Consider the following 22,943-nt stretch of genomic DNA (forward strand, 5'->3'; position numbering starts at 1 on the left):
CAACCTCCAGTCCGCAACCTCTTTTCCCTCTTCTCCGCCGTTCTTTTGACGAATCTCCCCAGATCGTTCGAAGATGTATGGGTACAAGCGTCACAACAACTAGGTATTCTCAAGCTGTTCTCGACCGCCTCGGCTGTACCAGATCCCTCCATTCCTATGTGCCCCCCCCCCTCCCCTCCGTGAAGAATCATTCTGGACCGAGCCACGAAATGGTATATCATTGTTCATGCTTTCTGCCGTCGACGCCGGCCAGACCAAGCATTGTATCCGTTACTCTGTTCGCATGACCTTTCGACTCGGCTGCTCTTGGGACGTGCTCCCACTCGTAACAACCGAGTCTCTGGTGTCCCTCCGTTTTCGTTTTGCGGCATCCGATTCCATTGTCTCGGAAGTGAAGGGGAGATCCATATTGACTGGCTCGTCCTGGAATATACCTCCGTAACCGCCAACCTCCATTTGGCTCCAGACTGAGTTGATCCAAAAGTCCATTGGTGGCTCATCCGCTTCCCGCAGGGTGTGGCTCAACGCATCGCCTGCCTCGGTCTGAACCTGGGCGCCATCGGGGGCATTTGTACAACTCAGACCATCGACTGATCCTGCCTCTTCATCGTCGCAGGCTATCGTTAGAGGTATACGCATGTTGTTATCGTCATCCAACAACAGCTTGTCGAATCGCTTAAGATTCTCCGCCTGATGAAGCTCGTCTTCTTGCCGCGGCAAATCTATGCGATCAGAAACTGGCTCGGGATTACTGATGTCAATCTCTTTCGCCATTTCTCTTGGTAGTAAAGGTCCGGAAGTGTTACCGGCGGTTATAGGGTCCGATTGGGCCTTGTCTGAATGTCCATTCTCGATGGCTGCTTGGCTTCCGTCTAGGGAATGTTCGCTGCCGCCATTTGGTTCCTCGCACGACCCATCCTCATCTGAGTCAGATGCGTCCCAGCCCTCAAGTTCGGCGAGCTGGTCTTGATAATTATAATACTCTTCATCTCCTTCTTTGCCTTGTGCCCTCAGAACTTTGCATGGTTTGAGCAGGAGTCTGTACCCCCTGTCCACTTGGTTCGTGAATTTTCTCTCCATAAGCTCGATGCACTGCTTCAGTATATCTTCTGCCTCTCCGTATTCTTCCAGGGCCATAAGATTGTTCACAAGGTCCTCGTAGATGTTCAGTGTATCGGGGTGCTCTAGAAGCTGTAGCTGTTTGCTCCATTGGAGGATTTGGCGAAAGCAATCCGATGCCTCGCCATGCTTGCCTTGTGAAGCGAGCGTATAACCAAGCCATCGATCGTACCCAATCTCCACCACAGAGCATGTAGAGGGTTCCGCAAAGTCCAGTTCATTACGGGCGTGGATTTCGAGCTTCTCGCGGAATATTTTCTCGGCTTCTTCGAATTTTCCTCTGTAAAATAATACCTTGCCGAGCGTACGCAAGTACCTGTAATCACCTCCTTCTGCGGCTTGTTCTGGCTCAACTTCCCCTGGAGTATATTCCGAGTGCATTTTTCGCAGCAACGTTTCAGCTCCTTCAAACTTGTCTTGCTTTATCAAGTCGCGGCTGAGACAGTCTACAATCTGTTCTTCGGTGCCCAAATTCAATGTATCCCAACCCTCGTCAGGTAAGCGCATTCGCCGCTCTAGAAAGGCACGGTATAAAGCCTCCTGCTCTGGATATCTTCTAATATACCCCAGGACATCAATGATCACCTCCACAAGTCTGAAAATTATGGACGTAAAGTCACAGGACGGGGCGTCGGAGATAAAACGCACCATGTGACCAACCACACGTTCAACAGGAACATTCGGGCTTGATTCCTTCATCTCCTGTAGAGGTACTAGTAACAGGAGAGCCTGTTTATGCTCATCGGTGTGCTCGTTCGCGTCTAGTATAAGCACCTCAGTTGCCTCCCGCTTCCAATAGCTTTTTAGAGCAGTCAAGTTGTCGGCAGGGGCTGTGAGCATGTCCAACTGCCCCGTGAACAACCGATTTGCCGCAGATACAACCGTGTCCTCAAATTTTGTGCTATGCTGAGTTGACCGTAGTATTCTACTGACGACACTGTATGTAGCTTCATGTGCTTTGCAAAGCCTTGTTTCAGCTAATTTCAGCGCCTTTATCAACAACCGTTCCGATCTCTCCAGCGTACCGACTACATGACTGTAATCTCCTGCATGCTGGAGCAACTCGACTAATCTGACTGTATGCATTTCATCGAGACCATCAAGCCCATCTGATTCAACCAAAGAATCGACGTGGGGGGACAGGTCGCAGCATATTGCCCAATGCTTAGAAAGTTCTGCAAAATCCCACGCAATGTCCGGATGCTCTTTGTCCAAGAGGTGAATGAAGGGGCCTAGCCACTTCCCATTGGCATCCTTTGACCTAACCCAGTGGCGAGTACAAGTATGTACTAAAGCATGCATTTGAAGTGAACGGGAGCTTGGTTGTTGATTGTCCCGGTTATCAATCATGGGTACTACCGTGACAAGCGAATAGCTGCACAACATTGCTACGTCTTCTGCCAGCGGGTCCAAACAATCTTCGGGTGGTTTGGTATGTGGATGATAGGTCTCAAAGTCTTCATAGTACCTCTCAAGTACCCATTCCGGAATTCCGCGGTGATAGAAGAAACTCAGCAATGACAACAGGTCGGAGGCTGACGGCCGTTCTTTCCGTATATGTTCGTATGTGATTATCCACGTCGTGAACACCGGACCTGAAGCTTCGTCTTCGGGGAAGTGGTTGAGAAGAACTGCCTGGTTATTCTCGCTCTCGCGGAACTGCTCCAAGTACACGCGGACGGACGTCCTTCCCGTCGATGCAAGATGGTTGATATATGCCGCTGCCTGAGTAATAGCGAGGGGAATGCAGTCGAGAGCGTCAACCAGGTTCTCTTCCCCGCTTTCATCTTCCAGCGTAGCTAGTTTATGCCGTAACAGCTGCCTCGCCTGGCCTTTGAACATTGGTTCAACTCGCCGAAAATGCAACCCCACCCCGAGACGCTTGACGACTTTCTCGCTTCGTGACGTGATCAGAATATTCCCATTTTGGCATCGGTGGAGGAAGTCGAGCGGCTTTAATGCTGTCGAAGAAGCGGTCGTACTATCTGAGTCTTTGCGTTCGTCTGGTTTTGGGTCGAAAACGTTGATATCATCGGCGTTGTCGAGAATCATCAGCCATTGTCGGTTGCCAGAACGTAGCCAGTTGAGCACCAGCCGTAGGACATCAGCTTTGACATCATCCCAGCCATCCAGGCTCAGTTCTTGTGCAATTTCGCGAAACGATCCGATGAACAATGCTTGGGTGCCGGCGTATACCCAGAGAAGGTATGTTTGGGGAGAGGTTTTCTGAATGTTACGCGCGTATCGGATGACGAGTCGTGATTTTCTGGTTACCACTGAATTAGCTCCTGTTCTTCTCACAAAGGAGTTAGCTAGAATGCACTTTGGGATCATGACATCACATACCCTACGCCCCCGAAGCCAACAAGTGCAGCACGGCCTCCCTTGTTGTTTAACTCGGTTTGCAGCCATGACATGATCTCATCCCGTTCGACGAAGTCATCGTCAGGCTGAAATGGAGCATTCAGGAAGGGTGCGGGAGTTGGAATTGTTTGGTGCTCACTTCCATTCCTGGAAATCTTTCCAGCCCCTTGGTAGCGGTTCAGAAATGCCTTCGCCACCGACGCAGCGCTGGCCGCAGCATATCCCTGCCACGCTTTGTTCTTGTGGCTGTCTGCGTAATCACACACGCCTTTGATGACGAGGCAAGGTAACACATCCCATACCCCTGCACCTTCCATCTCTAAGGCGATGATGCCCTTTTCGGCATAAGTATCGCGGTGTTTGGCAGAGCGGACAACAGCATCGGCTGACCCCATGCGCCCTATGAAGAACATGGGATGATTGGGTTGACCGCATCTCTTTCTTTGAACCAGATATCTGGCGTCACACCCAACATTATCACAGGGAATTTCCCATGATAACTCGCATATCGATCCTTGCGCGCAAGTAAGGCACCCTGACGCAGGGCGGTGATGTTTGTGCTCATATGAAGCTTCGAATAGTCTGTCCTTGTCTGTTCCTGGGTATGCATATCGGGAGAGGCCGCCGCTGAGCTCCTGAAGCTTCATCAGGTTGTCGGCTGCCTGTCTCTGAAACTCATTGCGGGTTCTCATCTTCTCCAAGCTCTTGAGCAGGCCCCGAAGATCCCTGTTCGGCCTGCCGAACGTATGCTCGACTTCGCTTCTGCTGAGAAAACGATCCGGTAGCTGTCTTCCAAAGTCGTATTGATTCAGAGTGCTGCTGATGACCACATCCCCAAGGACTATTTCCTCGCGTTCCCCTCCGACGTTGGCGAAAGGCATGCCGCCACAAACACCGACCACGAGGACTAGGGAGATATTCGGGTAACTTGCAGCGACACCGGTGGCTGCCGCGGTTGCCTCAACTTTTCCCATGCTGGGCAGGACAACGAGGACTACGTTGAACTTTCCGATCCGCGCTAGCTCGTATGTGTTCGAGTCGCTCGGAGCCCTGCCGTATTGAGTTTGATCGGCCCCATTCGTCCAAAATTCATCGACGAGCAACTCAACGGCGTCCATTTCGCGGGGAAGTGCACAGATTATCACAATCTCGAAGTCGTTCCGGCTTGTAGGACGGGAATGGGTCCGCTCATTGCCTGTTCCCGCTGGTGCAGCCATCGTGCTCGACTCGTTGACGAGAACAACTCTTGTCGACTAATAGGCGTTTGCATCGATAACGGCGTTCGGGATCGGGAGGTTCCCAGTGTCGGGCGGAGAATGAGATGTCTGACAAAGAGGAGTGGACAGAAACACGCAGCAACAAGTCGAGGAGTAGTGAGAGAGAGGAGCGCCTGGCAGAGCCTCCCGCCTCAATACGATTTGGTTGTCTTGACAGCAGAAGAGATGTCAGTCAACATTGTATCGGGCAGAGAACGTTGGGCATTACACACGTAGCTCAGGTACCAAGCCGAGAAAGAAAAAGCGTCAAATGAGGGGAGGCCTCATCACAGCCTCATTATTTCGGCTGTTCTGAGTGGACATAAAAGTAAGCAATGCCATGACCCCCCGCCAACGCCATCGATTGGTGGATCATATCTGGTGGTCAGATCCGTGACAAAGTTCATCGGGAAGACCGATGGAAAGAACATATGAGAAAGGAAAAGAAGACCGGCAAATGAAATAACCGTGGAGATGAGGGTGCCTTTTTCAGCTATCGTCATCACAGACTGCTTGGTGGTGGTGGTCATGTTGATGCCTATTACGGCGGTGGGCGTGGACGCGACCGGGACCGGGACCGGGACGGCGGGACCTGGATCGAGAGGTGTGTCGGCTTTGGTGGGGCCGTGATTTTGGGGACCGATGGATCTGGGGCCGGTGCCGTCGACGGGGTCGGAGCCAGATGGCCCGGAGGTGAGAAGCCTCCGTCTGGGGAGAGGAGATCGAGGGAGAGTAAAAACAAAGACAAGGCGAACCAAGTCGATAGGAGGTTGAAGAGGGAAGAGAGGGAATGCCCAGCTGGATCTGGCTCAAATACAGGAAAATTGGTAGTGTCGGTTGCGACTGCCAATGAGAATTGGTGTTTGGAAGCTCGAGAACCTGAGAACGGCCGCTTGCAAGTTCTGTTAGTAAGTTAACAAAATTGGCGTGTATCCCCATACAAAACTTCAGTTTCACTATCAGCATCTTAATGCATGGCCCTGCCACTCCATTTTGCCCCGCAAAAGAATTGTTAGGCCTAACACCTTCCCTACATAATCTGTTAGTGCATGTCTGCAGTGCAAAACCTTCCTTCCCTCTGCACCTCCGCTCCCTCTGCACCTCCCTTTGCACCTCCTCCCAACTTTCGACATCTCCTCATCAAGTCACTATTATTAAGCCATCAAAGAATTTGAAATGCCACCCCAAATGGCCGCCAACTCGATGTCCGACCTCTCGGAAATCAAACAGCTCCTCCACTCCTTAAATTCCGACCTCCAAGCTATTAAATCGGACCTAGCAGAGCTGAAGAAAAACCAAAGCCAAGGCCAGAGCCAGAACCACCTCCAGGGCGAGAGGGAGGGAACATCGTTTTCATGCGTCAGCTGCGCAAGGGAAGCTACCTCCAGCGGCGTCAGTTTGGCACTCCCCGGCAATGCTAAAGGGCGCGGCACACCCAGTTCGGTATCGCAACTTATCGAGAAGGAGGCGGCGAAGGGGATGGTGATCGAGAAGGTGGTCGCCGAGGCTGGGGGCACAGTGGATGGGGACTTGAATGCACATGGTCGTAAACGAAGTAGATCTGCCGCTGAGATGGATGCCCCTGGGGAAGATGGGGCGGATTCAGATGTTGAGGTCGTTGCTGAGAAGCGGGTTAAACAGCAGCAGCAGCAGCAGCAGCAGCAGCAGCAGCAGCCAGAGGAGAAGGAGAGCAAGAAAGATGGCGATGGCGATGAGGACTCAGATGAAGATGATTTTGGACCCTGGGGGGAGGGAGGCAAGCGAGACGAGGAGACCGTTCTCGACCTAGCTGTTTGGGACGGGATTGACGCCGTTGACAAACTCCTCAGTCGTGAATCGGAGATCAGCATCCCGTGGATCTTCCTGGCCATCGAAGGGGTGCATGCACGGTGGTTGGATGAAAATGCTACGAGAAGGCGGTTGCAATGGAGAGAGTATCAAAAGGAGGGGATGCTCGAGTTCGAGTACTGCTTATACGGCATCTTCTACAGAGGGCATAAGCACCCAGACGTGGCTAGGGGAAAATGCTTCTGCAGACGTGGCGATGCTCTGCCCGGTTTGATCAATTATGCCGCCCAGTGTATCCGGGTCAAGCGGTCGGAGCGCGATGGCGGCAAACTCGCGTTCCGATTTGGACAGCAGATCGGGCACCGCCGCGACCCGTACTGCTGGGAAGTGGGATTGCACTGGAAATAAACTTGCCGGCTATGGGAACCGGGGATCAATGTGTTATGAGTCTCATTCCGGCTATTTACTCAGGTACATAACTCCCAGAGCGAGGCATGTGATCCTTCACCCGTTCTCGACAGGGAAACCGTTCGGCGGGGGACATCTTTCGTGTACCTCCTTTCTGCTGACATTTTCCAAGTGTAGATATCCAACGCATCCTCTTTCCAAGCAAAGACTGAAATGCAGATTTTCCCTTACCCAACTCGCCACCAGCGCCGGATGCATTGCCGTAACTTCTGCGGACTGACACCAAGTCGCAATGGGCATGCAAGCAACACCAAACGAACAATCGCACGTCAGAACTCGAAGCGTCCCCCAAGATCACAACTTGATGCGAAATAAGACAGGAGACGCTTCAAGCCGCGACGAGCATGACTTCGCCTCATCCTAGCATCCAAAAGCTCTAAACAACAAAAGTCAGACACTGGAAGACACGGTAAAGAGTCCAATCTGGCGAGTTCTCCGGGCAGACGTGAGGCGCATACGGCGCAGGATGCAGAAATTCCCAAGCTTGCGCGTGATCGCAGTAGGTCCAGCCCATCGTAGTATCGTAATAGTACCAAGTCTGCGAGGGATTGTGGACAGACAAATGGGGGGAGGGATAGTAGAAAGAGATCTTATCCGCATGAAGATCGTAGTAAGACCAAGACGGCATGGGATCGTAGTAGGTCCAGCCCGTCTGAGGATAATGGTGAGAGTACCAAGCTGGTGAGGGATGGTGGTAAGTCCAGCCTGGCATTTTGTAGTGATAAGCAATCTTTTCCCCTTGCTGCCGTCGAGGTGTTAGGTCCTCCTCTTGCCCAGCCTGTGTTTCTACAAGCTCTGGATGGTTTCTCCACCCCCGTCGAGGTGTCCAAATCGGGCTCTCGTCTTGCCCAGCGTGTGTTTTCACAGGCTCTGGATGGTTTCTCCACGGATCCTCCCCTTCGTCTTCTTCTTCTTTCTCCTCCTTCTTCAACTCCTCCACCTCCTTCTCCCCATACAGCTCTTTCTTCACCTCCTCCAGATAGCGGGCCCTATGTGTAAGTGAGGCCCGCTCTTTGTCAAGGAGTAATTGCTCCGAGGCTATGCGTGCCCAAGCTACATTAATGTCCGGGATGGACAAGAATGTCATGCGGTACTCCTGTTCGGCTGTCCTAGAATGTGGTACCGTTGTAGAATCGGGCTTGGGTGTGATCGCTTGCCCGTGTCCTAGGTTATCGATGTCGCTGCTCGATACCTCCATGCCGTTAATGTCGGAACTGGCTTTGCATGAAGACAAACCATCTGGATCCTCCCACTCCTCCTCCTCCCCCTCTTCCTTGTCCTCCTCATCCTCCTCCTCGTCCTCCTCGTCGTCCTCCTCCTCTTCCTCGTCCTCTTCCTCGTCCTCGTCGTCGTCGTCCTCCTCCTCCTCTTCTTCTTCATCTTCTTCATTCTCCGCCTTCTCCGACTCCCTCATTTCCTTCTCCGCATTCAGCCTTTTCTCCAGCTCATCCGCAGCACGGAAAAAACGGTGACGATGTTCGTGCGATACCCGAAGGGGTCCAGGATAAGGTACCGTCGTAGAGTCAGGCCTGGGTGTTTCTCCATCCTCGTGGATCGCTTGGCCGTGTCTTAGGCAACGTGTGTCGTTGCTGCTTGATGCGTCGATGTCAGAGTTGGCTCCGCAGGAAGAGGAACCGAGAATATAGGCATACAATTCCGGCCAGAGGTTCGCATAGTCCGGCCAGTAAGCCTGAAATTGCCACGTGCGTATTAGATACCTTATCGCAAAATCTAGCGTGGGGCACCGGTTGAGTGTACGGCACTCCTTGTTCGGCTCATCGAGCCTCTTCCTCCGCTCCTCCAGAACACGGAGCCTAGCGGCATAGAGGGGCGGAATTCTCCACGTCGCAGTACTCCTATCGTCATTAGTGTCCGGGATCATTACCCCCAGCTTCAGTTCTTTTGGCCTAGAATTGTGTGGCGTCGCAGAATCGGGCTCGGGCACCATCTCATCCTTCTTGTTCGCTTGCGTGTGTTGCGCGTTGTTGGTGTTGGTGTTGGTGTCCAAATCCTTCCCCTCCACCTCCTCCTCCACCTCCTCCTCCTCATCCTTCTCCTCCTTCTCTTTCTCCTCCAGCAGCTTCTTCAACTCTTCCTCCCTCTCGTCCAGAGCGCGGAGCTTAATGGCATAGAAGGCCCAAAATTTGCTCATGGTCATGATTCCGCTTGTCCCATCTGGCAAGCGGTAACGGATTCGCATACGGCACTCCCTCTTCTCACCCTTCCTCTTCCTCTGCTTCTCCATGTCTTCCTCCAGGTTTTCCTGCACCTTCTCAAATCGTTTCCTCTCCTTCGCACAGTAGGCCAAGATGTCATCCAATTGCCCACAGCTCAAAAGGTTCCAACCTTCACTGTTGCCCGGGATTCCTGGCAACTGCTTCGCCCACCACTTCAGTAGCTTCCACCGCTCCTCCTGAGCGCGGAGCTCAGCGGCTTCGAATGCGGCGCTGGCCTTGTCGATCCTCAATTGCTCAAGGCGCAACTTCTCAACATACTTATTTTCATACGTCTCCTCGAAATCCATCACCTCCACTTGTTTTGACCCATAACTTACATTTACATAAGTAAGTATGGCCATAACCTCGGCCTCGGTCAGCTGTCCATCCTTTTTCCACGCTTCCGTGTGGTCCGGTTTGTCGGTGATAGTGTCAAACGCCTTATCGAATCTGTTTGACGCCTTAGATTCCAGGTCCGGAATATCGCCTTTTAGACCCGGGCACTCGTCTTCTTCGACCTCTTCGACCTCTTCGACTAACTGCATGTTGGTCGGGGGAATCACGTTGACGTTCGTAGAGGTGCCTAGGTAGGTAGACTGGTCCGGACGGCTCGATGATGGCTGGTTTGAAGGTTCTTGCACGCGATTATCTGTGCGAAGATTCTGGGCGTTTACGGCACGGATCGCCGATTCTCCCTGCCGCAGGGCCTTTATTATGCAGTCTCGGCACACGCCCACGAGCCCTTTCCGTGTGTAGCACTCGGGACCATGTTTGGGATGGCCAGCTATATTGTTGGCTCCCTTCACTAGCAGTTAGCTACAATACACACATCATCATTCCCATCTTTCGTGATCCATCTTACATTATCGGCAGGGAAATGGGGAAAATCTCTCGCCCTATGGACCTCGAGGTCGTCCTTTGGGTCCTGGACGGGTTTGGCCGTTCCGGCGAGGTCATTAGGTGGTTCGTGGTTTTCCATGTTGACGTGGTCGCAGATGATGTGGTCGAGATGGGTGTGCTCGATGATTGTTAAGTTGAAGGATGGGAGAGAGTCAAATTGATGGGCGAGAAGAAAGAGGGGAACAGAGGGAATCGTGGGGGGGGAAGGGTTTATGTAGCAGTGTAGGTAGGGACGAAATAATCTTGATGCAGTGGTATGTATTGTATGAGTCAACCAGTTGGGGCACCCGGCGGACCGTCACGGACGCAAGAGAACCACCATATCAGACGCATGCGCGTCCTCGGTGGTGCAGATTTTTCGGACCTTGGAGTTTTGCATATTTGGTTGATGACGACCGTCGGGTGCATTATTCCTGGAGGGCGGAGGCAGAGAGGTATGTACGTAAAACCCGCAAACTGCCGCGCCGAGCCGAGATGCACGAATCCAGGAAAGGTCATCCAGCACAATCCACGGGCTTGTGGTAATCACGAGTCCTCTTCATGGCGGGGTCATGCACTGCAGTGGGAAGTTTAGTCATCACAGGTAGAGAGAGGGAAAGTGGGAGAAGAGTGAACGGGAAGGAGCAACTCAAATTCCAGGCAGCCGAGATCATGCTCAGGTCAATTCACTGCTCTGATTGTGTCGTTTTTATCCGGCCCCGACAATCCGTCCTTGTTGCGGCTCTGTCTGCCATCTGATCCTATCCGTCCATCTTCCATCCTTCTCTTGTTTTCCATCAACACTCCGGAAACCAATTTGATCTCGTAAAGACCATGCAATTACTCCCACTTGGTCAAATCCTGGCAAGGTCCCACCCTCTTCCCCCAAGAAAAGCACAACTTCCCATCTATATTCCCATCTGCATCTTTCCGCCCATCTCTCTTCACCCGGATGCACCTCGTGGACCGGTTAATCGGGGCATTATTCACTCGTTCCAATCCCAAATTCGGCCTACAATAACATGTTCCGTCGGCTACACGCAAATTTCGGTGTGAATGATCATCATCGTGTCCCCAGTAGAGGATACCATGCAAGCAATAGCTGAATTCGAGCACCCCGTGTCGTTGAAAGTCCTCCCATCTTCTCAACATGCGCCTGTCCCTGGGGGTGTGGTAAAGGCCCACGAGCGCGCTGAAGACAAACTCGGGGGGGATGTCGATACTGCTGACGCAATCGTACAGTCCGCTAATTGCGTCCATCATCACTCTGGAAAGCTGGGTGGCGTTATCCACCACCACCTCGACCGGTTCTTCTGTCTGCATCCTGCTCTCCCGCTCGACCGGTTCTTCCTGTGTGCTCTCCAGCTCGACTACCTCCATGTTGTCATGGGCGGCGGCAGCTGGGGGGCTAGAGTCCAGGTCAGGAGTCGCAATCTCCTGCTGTCCGCTGTTCCTCGACTCTTGAAGATCTTGACCGAGGACTCGGATATTTTGCTGCACCGTCAAGACTTGCTGACTCAGTTCATAGAGTGAAGCTTGGACCGATGATAAATTGTTGTTATCGTTGTGGCTGGCCATGTTGGTTTTGACTACCTAGCGATCAAACTTGCGTGATGATATGCTGAGGCGCGAAAGAAAGAAAGAAAAGCAGAGTGGGATGACGGGCTGGAAGGATGGCAGCAATTTAAATACATTCCATTCTCAATGTCAGCGCTGACTGTCGCGGGAATACTAGACTAGAATGTGCATGATCTTTCAAGTGAGAGTTCGAGAAGGTTAGATAATAAGTACCTCTCTACCTTCATCTTGGAAATAGAACACGGGGGAAAGAGGAGTGAAAGAGGGAACATTGCAGGTAAATGGAAGAAAGCGGCTGTAGTTTTTGTTAAACCGCTGACAAACAAGCATGTATCCCGTCAAATTCTTGTAGTTCGGTTTCGTTTTGTTGTTGGGAGTTTGGTGGGTTGCTGCCACCACGTTCGGCAGGTAAAAGGTCGCTCGCACCAAACCACCAAGTCCGAATTTCCATTCTCCTGAAATGGAAACAAGCCCAGACATCTCGAAAAGCAGTATATTTGATCCGTCTCTTGCCATCAAATGAGCATCATCTGATTGATGTCTTTGATCATGAGCTATCTTCCTTCATCTCTCCCCTTTCATTCCAGCCTTCCTTCACCTTTCCATCATATTATCCAGCATTCCAGCAAATTCTAGTCAGAATCCGACGAAAGGGCGCCTTTCCACCTCGCTTTCGAGAATTCTGCTCTCAGGTGTCGTCGGCGCAATGGATCCTATAAGTTATTGGATGGCCCAAAAAAAAAAAAAGGAAGAAAAAGAAGTAAAGAAAAGAATTGGCCTAGTTTTCTTCAAAAGCAGATAGATGTTTGTTGGCTCCATGTGGCAGCCACACCCGTACAACATTGCAAGACAAAGGCAAGGGACGGCCCGTCGTCATGGTGTCACGTCACCACCTACCTACCTCTAGGTAGAGGTATCGTCCACTAGGTGATGCATCACACAGGGGCATTTTCCGCACGGAGAGGGAGATGTTTTGGTGTTCGGTAACTTGTAATTCAAATCACAGAGTCAACATATTGCATCTGACATCTTCTAATGTGTCGAACAGATTTCTCGAGGTTGGGTTGTGAATGGCTTCATTTCCGATCAGCAGTTAAGGATGATCAAAATAGGGCTGAATCGTAACAGGGTGATGCCTGCCTGCCCGGAAGCAAACCGTTAACGGACGGCGCGGCGGAAATTGTTAGTGGGCTTGGAGCGGGTTCATCATAGCGGGCCGGGGTTGGCTCGCCCGATGTCTTGATTTTGCTACCCATGCTCGAGACATGTTGGATCTTTTTACCTGTGATGAAAGGATTGGATTGAAATTTGACGGACGAATAGTTTAGTCATATTAAACCAGAGACTTATCGATTATATGGATATCAGAGTGGGAGAAGGCCGTCCTTTTCATGAGTGTCCTCGATAAGTTTTGCTTCCTGTTTTGCTGCAGAGGAGCTCAGGGCAGTGCTCCACCTCAGTCCAGGCTTCCACTTCCATTCTCGCTTCCCACGGCAGCACGGTTTCTGGAGTTTACATTAATCGACAAACAGTCTCCTCATCACACACTTTCCTAAAGGATTCCATTCCCAACCGTTAACCGAACCAATAAACATTACGGCAATTGCGGTTCAACGGCTCTTCCACGTGCGAAACAACCGTGCAACCGTGTAACCACCCCTTTCCATTCCGTCGGGCCAAGTTACCGTAGTTGAGTCTGTTGCCTTTTTCTGGAATTAAATGTCGTACTATGTACACTGCGTTACAACCGATATGGGTTATGTAGTACCGTTGACATTGAAGCCCCAAACATGTCGCCAATGGGAAGCCCGAACGGGTCCTCATACGGCACCTTGTCAACGTCGTCACCGCAGTTACCTCGACCAAGCCATTCCCGAACGCACCGTTGTTCGCAAAAAGGGCAGCCACGCCGCGCGCTGCGTTGGGATTGTCGTGGCCAGGGCCGAACGGGGAGGAAGAAGCCGGGGAACGGTAACGTACTGTTAATCTTGTCCCGGCCAGGCCGATAGGGCCCCGGGACCGGAAGACGAACCGGGGGCGGGGGAAGAAGAAGAAGATGATGTCAGATTTTCTGGTGTGGTCAAGTGGCTGGGACTCTGACATCTAACCCTCATCTGGGCAGAATGCTACCCTGGAATCTGACAGATGAGACGGTAATGTCCTTATGCCTCGCAGAGTGCATTGGGTGATGCATTGGCTCTCAATGGCAGCTCGGAGTTCACTGGGAGTCTGTCCCCATTCGGGCTTGTGAGATAAGAAGGTCCAGGGCCCTCGAGAGATGGCAATACATTGACTCGATGACCAACATTTTCCCCGGGCCTTTTGTTCTCTTTATTCGAAGCAGGAAAAAAGAAAGGAGTGACAAACGAGAACTCGACATCTCACACACATTCCTTCAGTCAATCGTCGAATTTCGGTAGATATAACCATGTTCTTTGGACGTAAGGCGGCTATGGCGCCGCTGGACCCGACCGATCGGGTGCTGCCGCTCCACTTTTTTGAGAGCAGCGTGCTGGTGCAGAAGTGCAACGTGGCTGTGTCCATGGTGTTTGACGAGGTGTTGGATCCGGAGAAGCTGAAGACGTCGCTTGAGAGCCTGGTGAAGTGAGATGGGTGGCAGAGGCTGGGAGGTCGGTTGAGGAAGAACGTAGGAACCACCACACTTGGCAATGGCACCCTCCCCCGATGATCTTTGCTGACATGACCGTTACACACAGGCCGCAGGCAAAACCGAATGGCACATTCCCCAGAAGTTCACGGCCGAGCGCCCGGCAATCAACTATGTTCACGTCGACCACGGCATGCCTGCCTCGGCTCACCCAGCCGCCTCCAAGATCCCCGTCCCAAGCGCCCGTCCCTGCGTTGTCGGCGACCCTGACCTGCTGGCTGATCTGGCCTGGGAAGCCGGCTATACACCCAACGGCATCACCGACTACCTCACCGAAGATAAGCCCGTCCTCGGCCTGCGCGTCAACTCATTTACCGATAAAACTGTTGTCGTCCTCCAATGGCAGCACGTCACCTTCGATACGCTCGGCCTACAATATGTGGTGGATGCGTGGCAGTTGATCCTCCATGGTAGGGGGAACGAGGTCCTCACGCCGTGTGGCATCGATGGGGACCCGTTTAACCCTCTTGCCACGGGTTCAGCTGTGGCTACCGAGGAGCATGTCCTCAACAACCGACGTGTCGGACTGGGCGGTATCCTCAAATGGGGTCTCGGATATGGTGTTGACATGGTCCTGCGAGCAAAAGACAACGGCATGGTGTGCATCCCGGAGAGTTACTGGAGGCCACAATATGAGAAGGCGCTGGAGGAGTTGCGGGCCGAGGCGGTCGAGAAGGGTGAAGACCCAAACAAGGTGTTCCTGACCGAGAACGACGTCATTACGGCGTGGATCATGAGATGCGTGGTTGAGTCCATGAATATGGACCCCCAGCGAACTGTAAGTTTTCCGATGTGGTGGATTAGGTTTGATCCGATGCCGTGGACCAGATTGATGCTGACTTTTGTAGGTTGCCGGATCGATTGCCATGTCCCTCCGTAAGGCGTTTGAAGGCGACCTGATCCCATATGCCTCCGAGGCCCCATATGTCGGCAACGCTTTCGGCTGGGGTAACGTGCTGGTCACTGCCGGGGACGTGTCGACTAAGCCGTTGAGCTGGGTAGCACGCCAGGTCCACCGGGCGATCAACGAGCAGGGCACTCGGCAGCAGCACATGGCGTACTACAACACGGTGCGAACATCGAACACCGGTCTGCCCATCATCATCTTCGGTGATGGTGGCATGTACCAGATCGGCTTTACCAACTGGTCCAAGGCGAACCTGTTCGAGGTCGACTTTTCGCTAGCTCGCAAGCAGGCGAAGAATGGGCAGTGCCGGCCTTCGTATGTGCAGGAAAACCACGGGCCGGTCAAGCCGTGTGATGGCTTTGTCATCCTGGGCAAGGACCCCAAGGGGAACTACTGGACTGCGGCGTACAAGCTCAAGGGCCAGTGGATCAAGTTCCAGGAGCAGTTGGATAAGGACTTTGCGGCGGGCCGTTAAGGTGGATGATGTCGACCTCTGGTAGGTTGGCGGGTGATGCTAACTTCTCATTGTTGCTGGGTGGGGATAATTAGTGCTGACAAGTTGATGTGGATGAAGGAGTCATGAATGCTGTGATCCTGCCAGATCGGGTATTTTCAGTTTCGAATCCGCGCTGTCGCTGTCGTAGAACTTGTCGACGTTGCTTGCTGCGATGAGTCGTTTTGAGAAGTCTTAAAAAGAAGGGAAGACTTTTGACGGAGGACGCGTGAAGCTTGGCGGACGGTCCGCTCATGCCGAAACATGGGGCCTAGTGGGCTTGCGCTAACAGATACTAACAGAATCGCCAGTCAAAACGCTGAATGGATGTTAGCGAGTCTTATCCGCGGCCCATCCTCAGCTCAGCTCGCCATGGCCTTTAATTCTTCACGGTTCATTTCCCCTCCTCCGGCTCTCCTCCCGTTTCTCGGTCATATTGCGATATCGCCCTTTTCTTATCGATATATATGAGCGCCCTCATAGACGGTTCGAAAGGAATTATATCTAGACAACTTCAAATTATGTCTACAACCACCAATTTGGTTCTGCTGTGAACGAGCCATGTTGGCCGTCGGATAGTGACCAGCCGACCAACCAACCAACCACCATTTGCGCACGCGACACCCATCCGTCAACTCGGGAAAGATGATGCCGACTACAACAGCCCTATCACATCACATCTGACGACCGGGTTTAATGCCCTTCCCCTCATGTGAATATGTGTGTCAACGTCAGTGATGGCATACCTACACCACAGGATCGGGGGATTGACCCAGTTGGCACTTGTCAAATTCGCAGGTGACCCGATCTTTTCGTCTTGGCTAACTGCAGAATCTTCACTCCTTCAACCTCACATCAATCAATCTTTCTAGAGTCCTCGTACCTCAATATTGTTCGTTGTTGAATAGGTTAGAGCAGATCGTCATCTTTGTTTGTATCGCCAGCATTATAGACTTATACATCACCGTTTAGTTTTCCCACCGATCCTTTTGTCACCAAAGGTTTGCTTCGGTGTCTCAGTTCACGCCTCACGGACTCCATCATTACAAGCACCGCCCATGATTCATCCACAGAATGTCCGGCTATGATAACCCGCCCGACTCCAAACCGGCCTTCAACCCCTACGATGGCGAAGACTCCTACACGATGATCAACCTCCCATCCTCCTCCTCATCATCATCATCTTCATCCTCCCCCGACCTACTCATCGACAAGGCCGCCGGGTCCGCCAAAGGTCACACTCACAACAACCTCAGAGCCATCCCCGACCTCTCAACCCTCCAACCTTCCGCCCTCCGCTCCCTAACCACCTCCCCCTTCTCCGAGCACGAGCTCCTCTCCCCCTCATTTCAACACATCCGTCGGACCCTCTCCCGCTCTCCATCCCCTCCTCCTCCCCGCTCTTTCCAACAACAACATGGCCCCGATAGGCCCAATACTTCCAACCTAAAATCTCGAATCAGCAACTTCCTCCACCGCAACCGCCCCCTCTTTCAAGTAGCCATCGCCCAGCTGTTCGGGGCTTTGATGAACCTCGCCGCGCGGTTACTTGAACTCTCAGGAGAAGGGGGAAAAGAAGCAGGAATGCACCCCTTCCAAATCCTTTTCGCCCGGATGTTCCTCACGGCCCTCCTCTCGCTTCTCTACATGCATTGGAAAAAGGTCGAGTATGCGCCGTGGGGGAGGAGGGAGGTTAGGTGGTTGTTGGTGTTGAGGGGTGTTACCGGGTTTGTGAGTATTCCTACTTGTTATTCTTTCTTCCATGGCTGCATGGTTCGTGGACGGAGGTTTGTGGTAGGTTGAAGGGGTGAAGGGGTAAATGGGAGATGACTGGTAAATGGAGGGCGGGGGCGAAAGATGTGAACTGTGATTCCGGAAGTGAATAAAACTGACTGAGAATAGTTCGGCATCTTCCCCCTCTGGTACTCCATGCTCTACCTCCCCATCGCCGAAGCAACAGTAATCACCTTCCTCGCCCCCTCCCTCTCCGGCTATCTATCTCACCTTTTACTCAAAGACCCATTCACCAAAAAAGAGCAGATAGCGAGTTTTGTGGCTTTGGCGGGGGTTGTGTTGATCGCTCGCCCTGTTTCGTTCTTCGCCTCCTCTACACCAGCAGCAACCGTCTCACCCTCCTTTGGCTCCAACCAAAACAACATCACCTCCTCCGCGTTTCCCACGTTAACCAACCTCACATACCCATCTGCCACGGTTTCCGCACCTTCCTCGGTCGCAACCACCATTGTGACTACCAGCATCCCTGATTCCACCGGTATCCCCGACGTCTCCCCCGCAGAACGCCTAATAGGCATCCTCACCGCCCTCCTCTCCGTCCTCGGCGCCTCCTCAGCCTACACCACCATCCGCGCCCTCGGTCCCTCCACGCACCCCTTGATATCCGTCAACTATTTCAGCCTCTGGTGCACCCTCGTCTCCCTTTTGGCTCTCCTGCTCTGCCCCGTTTTGGACATCGGGCAGGAAGCTACGGATTTGGTACCCGCTATTCGATGGGGACTGCCGCGGGGGGTATATCAATGGGCGTTGCTTGTGGGACTGGGAGTGGCGGGGTTCGTTATGCAGTTTCTTTTGACGAGTGGGTTGGGGGCTGGGCCTGGAAAGGACGGGGATGGGAAGGAGAGGGTTGAGGGAGGACAAGGTAGGAGGAGGGGAGGTGAAGGAAGGGCTGGGGGAGGAAGACGGGGGACGATGACGAGGGGAGCAACAAAATCGAATCGGGCGACGGCGATGGTTTATACGCAGATGTTGTTCGCGGCGGGGTTTGATAGGTGGGTGTTTGGACGGACGATGAGTGGGTGGAGTGTGGTTGGGTGTGGCTTGATTGTTGGGAGTGCGTTGTGGGCTGTCTTGGGGAAGGAGACGGATGTGAAGAAGGAAGGGGTAAGGGATGGACAGGAAGATGTGGATTTGGAGATGACCGAGGGCGGGGTGAGGTATCAAAGGAGTGAGAGCGGTGAAGAAGAGGAAGGGGCGCCGATGTTGAGAAGGACAGAAGTAGAAGAGGAGGATTCATCCAGGGGCCGACGGACTGACTGATATGGCCTGGTCCTGAGCAGCCTTTCAACAGAATCGGCCGAGCAGGCTAATATTGAAACCCAGATTGCGTACACACTGATAGCAGATGGTCAAATGCACCACTGCATCAGTCTTCCACTTCCATTCCGTTCCAAATCAGTACACATACCTAAACCTCTTGTTCTCCCAATCCACCTTCCCACTCTCCACCTCTTTCTGCCCATCCCGCGTCTTATTCCTCCAAACATACCACAAAAACAACGCAAAAGTAGTCACCGCACACCCAGCTTGCGTCGCCATAACCGCAATCTTGGCCGGCCTATACTCCGGCGCATCTTTCGCTCTGAAGGTCTGGGGGCCGATGATGTTTCCCAAGGAAAATGACCCGCTGATGATGGCGGCGGCAAAAGCACGCTTGGTGGTTCCGGCAATGTTGGATATGGTCCAGTTGTAGAAGATGGGGAGGGGAGCGACGACGGCGTTCACGAGGTAGATGCCTGCGAGAATGCCAGAGCGGTTGGTGGTCGGGAGGAAGGACATCAGGGCGCCGCCTAGGATGCTGTGGGGGTGTGTTAGTGATAACCTGGGATGATAATGGGAAAGCGGTAAAGGGATAGGGGAAAGGTGAGGACCGAGTTGGGAGGAGAGCGATGAGAGATGAACGGCAGACGTACGCAGGAACGATGCAGGCAATGATCCACGCCCAACGATAGGACTGCTTACGGATGCCATAACCGACGAACAGCGTGAAGAAGATACTGACGGCTCCGGAGGGAGTGTTCATCAGGGCCGCTTTCTTGGGATCATACCCGAGGTTGCGAATGAGAGTGGCCGAGTATGTTGTCACCACACCGCTCGACACCGAAAGCTAGAACATGTCAGTAACTCGCCATCAAACACCACAAAGACAAAGGCAGCTAAAACTCACCAACACAACCGAAAGCAACAATAACCAAACCTGCATATCCATTACCGCCTCCACCACCTCCTTCCACCTGAAACCCCTCTTTGTATTCTCAATCCCCGTCTGGTTAACACTGACATGCCTCAAAAGCGCCACCTTCTCCCTCTCGCTCAACCACTTCGCCTTCATCGGGGTGTCCGGCAACACGAGAATCACTGCCAACCCAACCACAACCGTGATCACTCCCAACACAACGAACATGATTCTCCACCCCGCCAGCCTCCCCTCGCTAGGGACAATATGCTGGAACCCAAACGACGCCAGTCCACCAACAATCTGCCCTACGCCTAAGCCCAGATACCAAAATGAGAAGCGAGGAGCAGCTTCCGATTTGGTGTACCACTGGCTGCTAATGAGCATGAGGGAAGGACCGATGGTGGCTTCGAAGATGCCCAAGAACACGCGAGACACCAAAATGGTGCGGTAGGAGTGTGCAGCGGCGCCGCAGGCGGTGGCGATGCCCCAGAGGGTGACATTGGCGCCGAGCCATTTGGCTGAGGGTAGGCGTTGGAGGAGGTATACGTTGGGGACCTCGAAGCACAAAAGGCCGACGAAGAGAAAAGTGGCAATGTTGGAGAATTGGTTGCCTTTGAGGTGGAGGTCGACGGGGAGGCCCATCACTGCTGCGTACTGGACGTTCGGAGGTTAGCAGGTGATGGAGTGGGGCAACGTGATGGGGAAGGATGACTCACGTTGAGGATGACCTTGTCGAGAAATTGCAAGGTGTAGCAGAGGAACATGAGAGGGACAATGTGCCAGTCGATCTTCCTCCGAAGTGAGGAGTGGTCAAAGGCGGGATCCGATCCAGTCCCTGTGGCGGCATGTCAGACTTTAGGTATTACCCTCCAAGTCCCAATTGCAATCCACGTTCCACCATGTTCATGCAACGGCGCCCATCTGGTTTGCTGTACCGTAAAACTCAAACAAGCGAGGTGAAACTGAGGGCCAATATCAGCTCACATGCATGGTTTTCACGACCAGAAAACGACCCAGGACTTGACTACCGAAGACTTACATCCGCCGTGCATCCGCTTTTTCGGGAAAATATGTGTATATTCCCAAGCCAAGCGGTAGATATAACTTGGTACGACCTCACACATGAAATCTGGAATGAGCCGTCCGTCTCCGCGTCTGCAAGTTGTCAGTGTATCACCACTGGTGAACCTCAATCAAAATGCCAAGTAATGCCCCCTTTGGAGGATTGAACGCCTCCGACAGCAATCAGAAGCCAAAACCACACGTTTTGATCATTGGCGCCGGCATTTCTGGCCTTGTCCTCGCTCAATCTCTCCAACTCCATTCGATCCCCTTCACCATCTTCGACCGCCAGCCAGGTCCAACGGATCGAGACAAGAAGGAAAATCTGGGTTGGGGCTTGACCATTCACTGGTTCCTGGCTGCTCTCCGCTCTCTCCTGCCTGAGGAACTGGTGCAGCGATTACCGGAGACATACGTCGATAGGAAAGCCGTTGAGGATGGCCGAACGGGAACTTTCCCCTTTTATGATTTGAGCACAGGGGAATTGAATCTTCTGTGCCAGAGGTGGGAGAGAACAGCAGGGTGAGGGTTGAGAGGAGGAGATTGAGGGAGTTGCTCGGAGTGGGTGTCGAGGTGAAGGTTGGTGCTTTTTGAGCTACGTTGCTGGGCAGATGGGATAATTGTCAGTGGTGTGCAATGATGCTAACCGGATTGAATGGGGTTGTAGTGGGATAAGAGCGTCACCCAAGTCGATAACCGAGAGGACTCTGTCACCGTGACATTTGACGATGGGACATCAACCTCGGGGACTCTTCTCGCGGCTTGCGATGGTGCCAACTCAGTGATTCGCCGTGCTTTGTTCCCGGACGAGCAGTATCCGAGGTACCGAATTCCAGTGAGAGTGATGGGTGTCAGACTCGACTGCTCAAAGGAAGAAATCGAGCCGGTAAGGACGCTTGATCCGTTTTTCTTGCAAGGGAGTTGTCCTGCGACGATGTCGTATGTTTACATCAGCGGTAAGAAAGCATTCCAAATTCCACCAGTTAGATCTAGTGGGTATGGTGTTGACATGAAAATACCTCTAGTCCTCGATGCACCTGGGAACAACCCTGATAAGCGGACGGACAAGTATACCGTCCAGGTGGTTGTCTCATGGCCCATCCGCAGCGGCGTGCTTGGGCAATCGTCACCGGTCCCGGTTCCCGAAACCAATAATGAGAAACTCAGGCTTCTCAAGACGTTTGCTGAATCGTGGAGCGAGCCGTTCAAATCACTTGTCTGTAACGCTCCTGAAGACACTGAAGTCAAACGTCTTGACCTGTCGGACTGGGCGCCGCCAAAGGGTCTGCGAAGTACAGGTCGAGTGACACTTGTGGGAGATGCCTTGCATCCTATGGCTATGTGTGAGTTTGTCGTCTCTCCGAAATTGAAGGCGACTGACCTAACGCATGCGTTTAGACCGCGGCGAGGGTGCCAACCATGCCATCTTGGACGTCCTGGAGTTTGCGCAACAAGTACTCCCACATCTGGAAGACACGACTGCTGAGTTTCGGAGTGCAATCGACAGGTATGAGGACTCGGTGGTTGCCAGAGCGCGTCCGGCGGTGTTTGCTTCCCGACAAGCGTGTATTGATGCGCACTGGTGGGAACGGATTAGCGGCAACAGTCCTCTATTGAGCAGACGAACTCCCAATGTGGAATACGAGGAGGAGGATGTTCGTCTATGGTCCGACTGAGTAGCGACGACAAAGAGTTCGCGTTGAAGCTACAATCGCCCGCGGGGAGAGAGGGGAAAGCAGTGATGCTCACGGGAGGTATTGGGCAGAGGAAAGGAAGAGAAACAATCGTTCATCGCCCAGTCATAAAAATCAGCAAAAAAAGTAATTTCGCAGTTGCTGTGGATAGGCTCAGTGCCCTAACACATCACATCGTTCTTGCCATCTTCTACCCTCAAAGTCGCTCCTTCCCCTTCGTTCCCCAATCAGCTTGGATATGCGGCGACAAAAAGGGAAGTGGAGCAAAAAACATACAACACCAGGGATTCGCTGGTCGTCACCGACCCAACTACTAGTCTGGCCCTCACTGGCTTATCTATGGGAGAGCGGACGGGATCCCGAGTTTTCCGGTGGGTATGGTCGTATGTAGCTATTTTAGTGAGATTGTGCGCCTATGAAGCACAGATCCTGTTGCGTCGGCGATCACCGCCCACAGAATGGAGCAGCAACTTCTCAA

General features: G+C 52.8%; 8 protein-coding genes across 8 annotated transcripts; 4 read left to right on the plus strand and 4 right to left on the minus strand.

The window, feature by feature from the left end:
- Nucleotides 1–159: 159 nt before the first annotated feature.
- B0H65DRAFT_183259 (uncharacterized protein) lies at nt 160–4,995 on the minus strand. Its single transcript, XM_062821534.1, has 3 exons — nt 4,973–4,995; nt 3,466–4,909; nt 160–3,385 (listed from the first exon to the last, which is right to left on the minus strand). The coding sequence occupies exons 2-3, from the start codon at nt 4,698–4,700 to the stop codon at nt 271–273; spliced, it is 4,350 nt and encodes a 1,449-aa protein (XP_062681321.1). The 5' UTR covers nt 4,701–4,909; nt 4,973–4,995; the 3' UTR covers nt 160–270.
- Nucleotides 4,996–5,915: 920 nt separating this feature from the next.
- Nucleotides 5,916–6,935, plus strand: B0H65DRAFT_426429 (uncharacterized protein; the record flags this gene model as incomplete). The annotated part of the gene is made up of 2 exons (XM_062824632.1): nt 5,916–6,353; nt 6,456–6,935. The coding sequence occupies 2 exons, from the start codon at nt 5,916–5,918 to the stop codon at nt 6,933–6,935; spliced, it is 918 nt and encodes a 305-aa protein (XP_062681322.1).
- Nucleotides 6,936–7,371: 436 nt separating this feature from the next.
- On the minus strand, nt 7,372–8,082 carry B0H65DRAFT_425361 (uncharacterized protein; the record flags this gene model as incomplete). The annotated part of the gene is made up of 1 exon (XM_062824571.1): nt 7,372–8,082. One exon carries the CDS (start codon nt 8,080–8,082, stop codon nt 7,372–7,374), a length of 711 nt encoding a protein of 236 aa, XP_062681323.1.
- A 2,848-nt stretch (nt 8,083–10,930) lies between these two features.
- Nucleotides 10,931–11,668, minus strand: B0H65DRAFT_573008 (uncharacterized protein; the record flags this gene model as incomplete). The annotated part of the gene is made up of 1 exon (XM_062830530.1): nt 10,931–11,668. One exon carries the CDS (start codon nt 11,666–11,668, stop codon nt 10,931–10,933), a length of 738 nt encoding a protein of 245 aa, XP_062681324.1.
- A 2,428-nt stretch (nt 11,669–14,096) lies between these two features.
- Nucleotides 14,097–15,718, plus strand: B0H65DRAFT_508559 (uncharacterized protein; the record flags this gene model as incomplete). The annotated part of the gene is made up of 3 exons (XM_062828233.1): nt 14,097–14,267; nt 14,386–15,114; nt 15,185–15,718. The coding sequence occupies 3 exons, from the start codon at nt 14,097–14,099 to the stop codon at nt 15,716–15,718; spliced, it is 1,434 nt and encodes a 477-aa protein (XP_062681325.1).
- A 1,092-nt stretch (nt 15,719–16,810) lies between these two features.
- Nucleotides 16,811–18,790, plus strand: B0H65DRAFT_425241 (uncharacterized protein; the record flags this gene model as incomplete). Its single annotated transcript, XM_062824558.1, has 3 exons — nt 16,811–17,467; nt 17,639–17,916; nt 17,992–18,790. The coding sequence occupies 3 exons, from the start codon at nt 16,811–16,813 to the stop codon at nt 18,788–18,790; spliced, it is 1,734 nt and encodes a 577-aa protein (XP_062681326.1).
- A 135-nt stretch (nt 18,791–18,925) lies between these two features.
- On the minus strand, nt 18,926–20,527 carry B0H65DRAFT_523925 (major facilitator superfamily domain-containing protein; the record flags this gene model as incomplete). The annotated part of the gene is made up of 4 exons (XM_062828810.1): nt 20,426–20,527; nt 19,698–20,363; nt 19,444–19,637; nt 18,926–19,328 (listed from the first exon to the last, which is right to left on the minus strand). The coding sequence occupies exons 1-4, from the start codon at nt 20,471–20,473 to the stop codon at nt 18,926–18,928; spliced, it is 1,311 nt and encodes a 436-aa protein (XP_062681327.1). The 5' UTR covers nt 20,474–20,527.
- Nucleotides 20,528–20,907: 380 nt separating this feature from the next.
- Nucleotides 20,908–22,739, plus strand: B0H65DRAFT_557809 (uncharacterized protein; the record flags this gene model as incomplete). The annotated part of the gene is made up of 5 exons (XM_062830086.1): nt 20,908–21,275; nt 21,308–21,350; nt 21,439–21,727; nt 21,797–22,114; nt 22,170–22,739. 5 exons carry the CDS (start codon nt 20,908–20,910, stop codon nt 22,445–22,447), a joined length of 1,296 nt encoding a protein of 431 aa, XP_062681328.1. The 3' UTR covers nt 22,448–22,739.
- Nucleotides 22,740–22,943: the final 204 nt, after the last annotated feature.

This window comes from Neurospora tetraspora (genome assembly GCF_033439725.1).
Source record: "Neurospora tetraspora strain CBS 560.94 chromosome Unknown B0H65scaffold_4, whole genome shotgun sequence".
NCBI classification, from domain to species: domain Eukaryota; kingdom Fungi; phylum Ascomycota; class Sordariomycetes; order Sordariales; family Sordariaceae; genus Neurospora; species Neurospora tetraspora.

What these genes read in the sequence shown, in the direction of transcription:
- B0H65DRAFT_183259 (XM_062821534.1), bottom strand. Translation starts at nt 4,700, where the DNA reads ATGGCTGCACCAGCGGGAACAGGCAATGAGCGGACCCATTCCCGTCCT. An exon ending in GTTGGCTTCGGGGGCGTAGG is followed by an intron (nt 3,386 to 3,465) that starts GTATGTGATGTC and finishes AGTGGTAACCAG; the next exon opens with AAAATCACGACTCGTCATCC.